General features: G+C 38.7%; 1 protein-coding gene across 1 annotated transcript; it reads right to left on the bottom strand.

Annotated features, from left to right (window-relative positions):
* Positions 1–9,128: 9,128 nt before the first annotated feature.
* Positions 9,129–11,343, bottom strand: si:dkey-1j5.4 (leucine-rich repeat-containing protein 15). The gene is made up of 2 exons (XM_066677873.1): positions 10,773–11,343; positions 9,129–9,319 (listed from the first exon to the last, which is right to left on the bottom strand). Exons 1-2 carry the CDS (start codon positions 11,341–11,343, stop codon positions 9,129–9,131), a joined length of 762 nt encoding a protein of 253 aa, XP_066533970.1.
* Between the last annotated feature and the right edge of the window lie 254 nt (positions 11,344–11,597).

Below are 11,597 nucleotides of genomic sequence, written 5' to 3'. Positions count from 1 at the left end.
GACCTGTTCTGCTGCCAGTGTAGGTCGAAGGAAGTTGCAACAGCTGAGCTCAATAAAATACGTGCACATCATTTGTAAAGTAAGTGTTCCCATACCAAGGATAACAAAAGCAGATCTATTAAAGATCACTCAATAACTTGGTGTAGTCTGAAAAGAAAACTGAACTTTTGGCACCAAACATGTCTTGCATGATGTACTGCATTTGAGGTCTGGGGGATTATATATATATATATATATATATATATATATATATATATATATACATACCCGCCCCAGAATCAGACCATGAAGTACAGTGCTATGCAGAGTATGAATACTTTACTCTATGGATTAGAAAAACATTCAGTGTGACAGAGGCTTGGAATATCTGTATTAATGCTGTGTAAGACGTACCTTTAGCTGATCAGAAGTTTAATGAAGTCTAAGAATGAAATGAGTAGGTTTGAGCTTCTTACAATTAAACATCGCACTAGGCATTTAACTGGAGCTTATCTGCAGTTCCACCGGCAAGTCCGTCCCAGCATGGATAAAACACAGCAAAGCAGCCCTGAAAGTGCTGACACACACACACACACACATACATGTGCCTGATAGTTCTGCTGCCAGCCCCTGAGGATCCTAGCCTTCATTATTATTCTACTCCCGTTTCCTCGGCAAGCGGCTTGCCTTATCAAAAATTTCTAAATTAAATATCACTTCATGGGGAAGGCAGGCGGCGAGAAGTGTGCTTTTCTCTCTCACACATAAGTTAGAGCAATAACAGCTGCATGCCTTTGCCATGGGGGAAAAGAGCTAAGATTTTGTGGCGATATGCCACAATATCAAAATGACCAAATGCCAGCTCTGACACTGAGACTGCATTATCATCGTTAACTCTGCAACTTTGATGGTGGATTAATTAAAGATAATGTTGTGGTAAGGAGATGGCTGTGATTGTTACAGAAGACCAGTGCTCATGTTGCAATTACAGAGAGGCCACAATTACTTGATTTGGAAGTAGGATTTTAACCACAGACACTTTAGTACATTAAGTGTCAGAATGAATCGTAATACAACTACATCATATATATACAAGCTTGTGTAATCCCACAGAAAAGCATAAGCAGCTGTGAATAAGCTTAGGCCACCATGCCAAATGCAATAATGTTCTGGTGGCCACATGCCATCGAATCCTCACAGACATCCTAACATCTAGTGGAGAGTTTTTCAAATCCGGTTTCAGACGGGGATTCTACAATGACCAGCAGGTACAACACTACACCTGGTCAGTCATAAACATTAGCAGTCATACCAGCTGTCCATTTTAAAATCTGCATCCAAGTTTTTGATTTAATTACCTCTGATCTGGTGTAACCAGCAGAAGCTGTAACCGCGCATTTACAGCCTTTGTTCTTCACATGAGATGTTGGATTTAATAGCATAAATCAGCATTTATTTCAGAAGAACAGTTGGATGAACAGATATACATAACGTTAAGATAAAGAAGGTATTTTCCTGAGTGATACTCAAAACTCTAGGTCAACAGGACCAGGTTCCATTAAAATATACTGCCATTCTCATATACCATATAATACTCTCCTTCCTTTGACCACATTAATATCCATGCTAATTAAACACTGCATTTTTAATGGACTTTAAAATATTTAGTAATTCATGCAACATGAACTGAGCTCACTGGTTAGGTAGCACTATTAATTTGTCCGCTATCAAGAGACACTAAAAACTTTCTGAAAGTGTTTAGTAAGAAAAACTATTAATAAGTAACCACTAAACTGTTATTAATTCCCCCACAAGGCCCAGAACACTGGGCAATACAGTAACAGACAGTCCATTTACAACTGACTATTCTCTTCCATTATGAAGTTCTCATAAATAAATAATAGCACTGCTGGATTACTGTGTATTTCCCAGCCATGTCTGGTGTGGCAGTGATGGAGAAAGAACTTATACACTTGTACAATGTAAGATGTTTTGTTAAAATAGTAAAATAAAAGATTATTTGGGTCTGGATGAAAAATAAAATGCAGTGAAATATGGACTGGATATGTGAGTAGTTTCAGTCATTCAAATTTTGTAGCCACTCCAACCAAATCAGGGTCACAGTGAGTCCAGAAACCCAAGGCATTCACCCAGGCTGTCACACACACACCTGTGGATAATTCATTCGTTCATTCATTGTCTGTAACCGCTTATCCAGTTCAGGGTCGTGGAGTGTCTGGAACCTACCTGGAGTCACTGGTAGCAAAGCGGGAACACACCCTGGAGAAGGCAATGGATAATTTCACACAGAAAATCCACCTACCAACAAGATGGACAACTACCTCATTCACTTACATCCTTGGAAGACCAGGTTTTGATGTAGGTTTATTTAGAACTCTTCAAATGAGCTTGTATTCATCAGATTCATCCACAATCATCACAGTCATCCACTCAGGGAAGGGGTCTCAACAGAGGCATAGCCTGAATTTGATTGTTGGGTGGGCTTTGGCCAAACTGTGTGGGCACAATTTTTGTGGACTGAGAGGAGTGCATTTTATGCAATTCACAAAATGCAAGGGCAGTGTCTCATGTGCCTCATACTCCCCTCACACTTTAGAGCATTAGCTACGAATCTGACTCACAGACACATGCATGAAACAGGGAGGAAGTATCTCCATGTGCATGAATACTCAGGGAATTAGCTATTGCTATGGCCTTGGTCTGGTTTGGGAGGGCCCAAGCCCATGAGGCCCACTCCTGGGTCAGAAGCAAAACTCATATTACTACATATTCTTTGGCATTTTGCTTGCAATTACACATTTAGATTACCACCAGAAAGTTCCCCCAATCACCAGTAGTTATTTAGTTAATCTGAATGAATAACAACCCTCCACTCCACATGTATTCAGCCTTGTAAACATAAAAGTCTTGAACAAAGCCTAAAACTGCCTAACATACTACAACAGTGGTTCTTAAAGTGTGGGACATGCCCCACTAGTGGGTTATGTAGGTATTGCAACTGGGGCGCAAGGAGTCGGAAGAAATAATCATTTTTATACCTGTATTTATTAATGCATTTCTGTTTTGCCAATAAAGCTTACTCAATAAAAAGCACCCATGCACAATGAATTCATTAACAGCTCTTAAACATACTAAAAGGATATTAGATAGGACTCTGTATAAATGTAGCCTACCTGGAACCAAAATGTGCGCGTTCCACTCGCTCTGGATCCATCATTTTCGTGATCATTAATTGTATCATGTGAAACTACATGCCATGGGTTCGTGCACTGATTCAGGGTTTAAATACTAATCACACTGTGGTCCTGATGTGGAAGAGACCTGAGTGTTTATTCCTATTCCTAATTACATTGTGTCTGCTCCATTAAACGCAGTGAATTATTCAGAGAATATTCTCAGAATTCTGACTTTATTCTCAGAATCTTGTTTTTTTTTTTCTCAACACCATGTTCCTAAATCTCCATTGTAGGTATCAGCTCATAGCTACCTAATATTTTGGGTATGGGATGAGCTTTGACCCAATAATGCTCCTCCGGGTGCTCCAGTTTCCTCCCACAGTTAAAAACACACAGTAGGTGGACTGGCGTCTCGAAAGTGTCCATAGGTGTGAGTGAATGTGTGTGTCTGTGTTGCCCTGTGAAGGACTGGCACCCCCTCCAGGGTGTATTCCCGCCTTGCGCCCAATGATTCCAGGTAGGCTCTGGACCCACCGCGACCCTGAATTGGATAAGTGGTTACAGATAATGAATGAATGAATGAATGTTAATTTCAAAATGTAACAGGGAGGGTCTAGAGGTACTTTGTTATTCTATTACTGACATTTTGTATAATTTCCATATAAATGTATTGTTGATTGAACGAGATGTTACGAAGGTCGCCATGCCCAATGGCAAGCATTTGTTGTAGGGGTAGAAGGCACACATTAGGCTCTAGAGCAGTGTAACTGCATTCTCTGTGGTGAGAACATTCCGTTCTGACTGCTTTTGTTAACAGAATTAACCATCAACCATCAGTACTTGACCTAAAAATTTTTGATTTCAGGTCATCACTGTAACCATCTATATTAAGAAATGCTCTTACTGTTGGTATGACTTTGCACAAAATTCAATCCTAGCAGTTTCCCCTTGAAAAAAATCATGTCTTGTCCTAGATTTAAAATATATGATTTAAAAAATATGATTAAGGGAAAAAAAGACTTCATCTCTGAAATGTATTCTCCACCAGAACAGTACATTTCTTCTCATTATTGACATGACACACACCCGCCAGTGCCCTGAGCTCTGAGCTTTGCAATACAACACTCACTCACATAATTGAATTTTCAATATCCAAGTTTTCACCTTCATCAAATTAACTGGTTTATTTCTTACAAGGCCTTTAGTGGCAGCTATCTTACTCCATCAGCTGTAATCAGCTCTACTTTACTTGAGAACCATCAGTCTTCTGCTCAGTGTGGCATATCTCATACAGTGAGTATAGAAAATGCTGCCACCAGAAAAGCAATGGACCAAATATTTTTTTTAATTTTTACTCCTAGCAGCATTAATAACAAACTGGAAACAGATTAGTATTAGCCTAAAGTGATGTATAAAAACATTGTATATGGAAGGTTTAAATATTTTAATAGTCTTGATTGTTGAACTTGATTAATGGGAACTTGTATATAAAAATGACCTTTCTTAGTTTATAAACTGTCAGCTCATAACTAAGAACTATCTGAATTCTACGCTCCACTAGTGAGCAGTGTCTTGCTCTGAGTTTCATATCTGCCTTTCATATCCAAAGATGGAAGCAAGGAACAACAAAGCATACATTATTATTATTATATTTTTCACGTTCTCATGTGGACAAGAGAAGCTACTGGATAGGTGCTAATGTTCTACACACTGCTTTAGCAGTAGGTAGTATTTTGATTATATCACTCTGGTGGTTATCGCTGATTATGGCATTACATTACCCCCAGTTTATTTAGAAAGGTTAAATATACAGATGATTTGTAGGAAAATATTTAAAGTGATATATTTAATACAGGAGAATCCTGAGAAATAATGAGAGGTTTCACAGGTAAGTTTCTGTTGGTGAACAAGTTGTGCACTCCTTTTTTTTTAAACATGTTGTTGGTTTTGATCTCACCTAATTTATGCAATTTCTCCATGATTTGTTCTCACTGTCAGTTGCATTGAAACATGGTTAGCACATGCAATATCTGTGATGTGTGAAGCAACTGCTAATAACACAATACCACTGGATGTCTAAAAACAATTTAGACAGGATAACTCTAACTCTCCATGCTTATTATTTTAGCTAGTAGGCATCCACACTGGCAAGCATTGGTTTAAGTGATGGGGAGAGTAAGGGAAACTTACAAGAGAACAAAGGATATCATGGCCTCTTGGACTCCTGATCTTGGACTGCTTCGCTACTGATCAAATTCGCAAACGCCTGATGATAAGTCTAACACTTAGATACACGTGCCATTTGTGCACCCTGGTTGAAACTTTCTACAGTTAAAGGTTGTTGAGAATTTTGAACTCTGCACATTGTGTTTTCTTCTCTGTGAATTCAGCGCACATTAATCCATGGTTGCACTGGCTGTATGGTTCACCAAGATGAAGCAAAACTCAAGCAAGTATGCGCATTCATGATGCCAGGGGCACCACTGCACCCAATTTACTGGGGCACGTGCCTCAGTAAAACGTTGTTTTGCTTCGCTAATATCACAGTGGTAAAAATTCAGTTTGATCCTGGATTGCTGAACCCAACTACAGAACAGACCACGCATAAAAGAGCATGTAACACCGCCCACCATGACTTCTCATGAACATGTTCATTTTAAAGTGTGTCGTTTATGAATCGGCAATAAAATCACTGCAATTAACAAAATATATTTAGTGTTAATACGTTATGACTTTCTCATCCAAGTCTATAATGTTTAACTGGCATCTAGATACACAGAGGTGCCTGTATGACTGATCAGCAATCAGAGGTCCCTCTAAATTCTGGGTGTGCCCCTGTACAAGCAGTCTAGAAACACCCCTGTCTGATGCCATATAGTTTTATTCAGAATTAAACCTTTACTTTCTTTTTGAGTAGCATTAAACTGAGCAAATATTCTCTGTTCAGTTAAGATACTATTCTTCACTGACTTATGACTCATTGAATCCTTTGTCAAAGGGTTATGAATCAACAGGTTAAACTCTGCAGTTCTTTTGCCAGTCAGATTTTCAGTCAGGTTTCTTTATGTTAATACTGTTTATTCATTCATTCATCGTCTGTAACTGCTTATCCAGTTCAGAGTCGTGGTGGGTCCAGAGCCTACCTGGAATCATTGGGCGCAAGGCGGGAACACACTCTGGAGGGGGTGACACACACTCTCAAACATTCACACCTACAGACACATTTGAGTCGCCAATCCACCTACCAACGAGTGTTTTTGGACCGTGGGAGGAAACTGGAGCAACCGGAGGAAACCCACGCAGACACAGGGAGAACACACCAAACTCCTCACAGACAGTCACCCGGAGCGGGACTCGAACCCACAACCTCCAGGTCCCTGGAGCTGTGTGACACTACCTGCTGCACCACTGTGCCGCCGCTAATACTGTTTAATATCTGATTATGGCAATGCATATTGAAATATCAAATTAGACTGAAATGCCCAAATTTTCGTAGGTTTGTGGTGCATTAGAGAGGATTTGAGCTGTTTGGGTGTGAAGGATATTTGTCAGTAAACCCTAATTAAGCAGGACATTGGGTAAAACGACAGCTTGTTTTGGAGGGGAAACAATTTAACAGAACCCCGGGAGTTCCACAACTGAGCAAACGGTTTCCATAACAACCAAAGGAGAAAAGAGTTCCATGTTTGACAGAAAATTACAACACATTATTAATTTATTCTCTCTTTTTTTTTTTGGGTGTGTGTGTTGGGGGGTATTTAACAGACACTAATCATTAATTTTTAACTTGTGGCTTCAATTTTAAAACATTTAATTTTTGGAATGGGCTAGCTCTGCAACATACATATATATATATATATATATATATGTGTGTGTGTGTGTGTGTGTGTGTGTGTGTGTTTATAAACATCTTTCAGGATGCTGTATTGCTACTGTTAGGTTGTGTATATTCTCCCCTGTACTGCCTACTGTTTATGAGATGCTTTTTATAAGTCACTTCAAATGTAAGCAAGATTGCTATTTGCTGTCTATAAATCTGCATTATTCTCAAGGCTCCTGGGGCAACTAGACTTTTGAGAAAATAAAAAGGAGCCCAAGCTCCAGCACTTCTCTAGGGTTTGAAATCCCATCACAGCGGCTGGGCTGCTGCCTCAGCGCCCTAGGTGGAATTTGGAGGGAGGATGATGATTTCAATGGGAGCTTATTCAGCTGTAACAATCTGATGAGGAATTCCTTCTCAGGTGGTGGCGGGACTTTTGCAGCACAGAGGATTTTCTAACCTATTATTTATTTTCTTAAGCTTCATTGCCTCTTACAAAAATGACTTATGCAAAACCACCCACAATTTCAAGGTGGTGTTGCTTTCATATTTGCATAGGGCTAGGACAGAATTTTCAACTATATAAACAGATTATGTGAAGACTTTTGTATATTTTTAATAAATACAGAATCATATGCTGTAATTAATCAGATGAGTATCGTATGGGATAATATGGTGTAAATCTCACTATTTGGGTAATTCTCAAACAATAAACATGGCACTAAAACATTAATGATTATCATATCGACCACATTTCATGAAGGGTTGGGATGTTGTGCAAAATGTAATGAGAAACACAATGCAATCATTTGCAAAGCATTTATGAGCACATACTTCTTAAAAAGCAATAACATTTCTCAGTTTAATGATTAAATATGCTGACTTTGTACTATTTTCAATTAAACATAAAGCTTAAAATATTTGCTACTCATTCTGATTTTATTTACATTTTGCATAGCATGCTAACTTTTTGGAAATGGGGTTTGCACATACACTATATGGCTAAATGGTCGCAAATTCCCATTTATCCAACATTTCTTTTGAAATGAAGCTTGAGAATTATTTACATTAGAACAGAGCTGTGAAAAGTTCATGGCATTCAGCCACATAGACATTAGTGAGGTCAGATACAGATGTTGGACGATCACAAGCACCACTCCAACTCCAAGCACCACTCCAATTAGCTGATGCTTGGAACTGGTTATGGTGACGTTAGGTCAATATGATTATTTTTAATTAAAAATATATTTTAAAACATTTTTAAAATATGCCACTTTTACCAGCTGAATCCTTTAGTATTTTTCTGTGAAACAAAACTACCAAAAAATATTATGTGGCACACATAAAGAGAAAAACATTTGCTATAAATAAGCTGTGACAATGAGATACCATATACTGTATCTTCTAATAGGTATCTTTTAATAATTAGCTGTAAAATACATAGTGAGGCAATGATACACAGATTATATTATTAAAAGTTTGTGGGGTAATGACATGGTTTATCTTCAAACATTAGTATGTGGCAGATATGAGGACTTTTTTTAAGTTGTTAGGCTGGAATTTGTTACTACTGTAAATGTTTAGGTAATGCAGGCACCATTTTTATATCATAAAATGAGAAAATATACTAGTCATTTAAATTTGAGTTTCAGATTGTGTGCTAATATTAGTGGTTTCATGAGAATAACTCACTTGGCTAATAACCTTAAGTTAGATAAGATGAAATTTGGTGCTCAGAAATTCAGTGTATGTGACTTCAAATATTTGGACAGCTTTGGACATTCTAGCTGATGAAGTTTTGTGCAAGGATGCTGCTGAGGAACAAAACGAAAGTATCAATTCTATGGATTATACTGCACGAAAGAAAGAGATGAGCTACCAGAAATGAGCATATTGTATAGTAATATGTCTCTCCGGGTGGTCTGAAAATAACCGCTGTGTGGGAGGGAAATTATGGCGATTATCTGTAGCAAGGGTTCCCCTATCATTGTTTTGTCAAAGTCATTGTGCGCTGACTTATGTAAGGCATTACCATTCAATTTATGAAAAAGCCCAGGCTATTATACTTTGCTTGCTTGTTCTCAAACTTTTAGAGGACCTTTATGTTAGGATATCAACCTAAAGTTGTGTGTCTAGGCCAGGCAGGGAAGGTCCTCAGACTTGAGTTGGTGGAGAGGTTTGTCACGAAGTTCCTCTGGACTTACACATCGCAGCCTTTGCAGGGCAGCATGATTAGCTTGGGTCTGGGCAATGTAAAACACCAGAGAATTGATGTTGCAGTCACATTTCCATTGGTTGTCATGCAGATATACAGCTTTCAGGCCTGAAAAGGGGGAAAATAGGCACAAAGTATGAAACCATCTCTGAGATTTGTCTGAAAGAATAGGCATAGCATGCCTGCCTAGAGACTCTCTACCACAGATTCCTTTGGTTTGCTTGTTTCATCTTCTTTCTCCCTATAGGAGTTTTCTCAGAGATGTGAACACATTTCTAAACTTTACAGAACTTGCCAAAGGCCTTCTCCTTTTTATGTATTGTACTGGAACATTACACAAAATGCAAAGCATTGGCTCTAGTAGACCTACTCCAGAGTCCTCTTATTTGGGTAACAAGCTGAAAAAAGTTACTTGTGCTAGAGTGTATGCAAAGGGAATTTTGGGGTTGGGGGAATTTTTATAGTTTTTGAAAAAACATAAGACCCTATCTATTTTGATGACAGCAACATGTTCCAAAAAAGCTGGTACAGGACAACAAAAGACAGGTAAACCTGTATAATGCTTTTAAATTAATGAATAAATAAATGGTCAATGACAAGACTGGGTTTAAAAAGAGCCCTTCATAGTCTTTCAAAAGTAAAGATAGGGCAGGGTTTAACTGCATGGGCAAATATTACAATACAAGAATACCATTTATCAACTTATAACAATAAAGAACCTGTGTACCTCTTTATTCAATAGACAAGACCTAAAAAGTATTGGCTGGCTGTGACCTGAAGGCCCTCAGGTGGCACTGCATTAAAGACAGGCACCTTTTTTCTAGTGGAAATAACTGCACATGCAATATGTCAATTCATTGCTGCTTTAAAAAATGTGAGTTAAAACCACAAATGCAAAGAAGAAACCATATACAAATAGAATCCAGAAATGCTGCCACATTCTCTGGGCCTGAGATCATTTAAAAGAGACAGAGGTGAAGTTGGAACGTGTCTTAAAGTCTGAAAAATTAAAAAAAATGTTAAATTGTTTTTGAAAATCCTGTATGTTGCATCCTTCAAGCTGAAGTGGAGAGGGAACATTGTTACAAGCACAGAGGTATGGGATGCATAAGTGCACATGGCATGAGCACCGTTAATGCTGAATGTTATTTACAGGATTTGGAGCAACATTCTGCCATCAAGACAACGTCTTTTTCTGGGAAGGCTTTGCTTATTTCAGTAAGGCAAGGCCAATCCACATTCTGCATGAATTACAACAGCATGGCTCTATAGTAACAGACTCCAGGTGATAAACTAGTCCAGACCTGTCACTCATTTAAAAATATTTGGTGCATTTTGAAACAAAAAACAATATAAAGGAGACCACAAGCTGATGAGCAACTGAACCCCTATAACAAGCAAGAATGAGTAAAACCTGCAGCAATTAGTCTTGAAATGTGTGCTGGCATCAAACTTCAATATAGGCAAATATTTTTCAAAAACAATATGTTGTTTCCCTTTCAACATAAAACAAAATAATAATAAATAAAAATGTAATTGACTAAATTACTTTGACTCTTACCTTGTATATTGGCCAACATATTGCCATCAATAGTGTGCAACCGATTCCTGCTCAAGGCCAACTGGCTAAGTTTGGGTGTGTGACGGAACACATCAGCTGGCAGCATCTCAATGTGGTTGTTCCTCACGTAAAATTCCTGTAGATTCACGAGTCCCTCCAGCATTGTTGACGTCAATGTAGTAAGAAGGTTATTATCCAGAACCAGCATCTCCAGGTTGGTGACAGGCTTGAAAGTCCCAGGTTGAATATTATTCAGACCATTGTTATCCAGGTTGAGAAAAAGCAACTCTTCAAGCCCAACAAAGGCTTTTGGGGAGATCTTTTGGATGTGGTTCAAGGCAAGATCCAGCACTTTGAGCGCAATGAGAGGTTTGAATGCATTGGCGGGAAGCATGGTGATGGAGTTCATGGGCAGGTCTAGATCAGAGAGGTTTCTCATGCCCATGAACATATCAGACTTGACAGTGGCAATCTGATTCTGGCCCAGCATGAGGAAGCGGAGGTTGAGGAGGTCTTTGAAGCCCTTTGGGGGGAGGCTTGTTAGCTGGTTTCCATATAAGTTCAGAAGCATCAGTCTGCTAGCCTCAGAAAAAGCCTGGGGGTTTATTGATTTGATTGAATTGCGCTCCAAGTTTATGCTTTCAAGTTTGGGAAGAGATGTTATGATGTTGGCTGGGAGATCCTGGAGTAGGTTCTCACCTTATGAATAAACAAAAGAAGAGAATGTTTCTCTTGGTCAATCATAACATTATGACCACTTCCTTGTTTCTACCTTCACCGTGCTGCTGGATTTTTCAAACACTGTGTGCACTCACTGTCCACTCT

The sequence above is a fragment of the Hoplias malabaricus genome, chromosome 7 (assembly GCF_029633855.1).
Source record: "Hoplias malabaricus isolate fHopMal1 chromosome 7, fHopMal1.hap1, whole genome shotgun sequence".
Lineage (NCBI taxonomy): Eukaryota > Metazoa > Chordata > Actinopteri > Characiformes > Erythrinidae > Hoplias > Hoplias malabaricus.
Note: the sequence above shows the minus strand (reverse complement) of the source record. Positions and strands in the feature narration are given on the sequence as shown.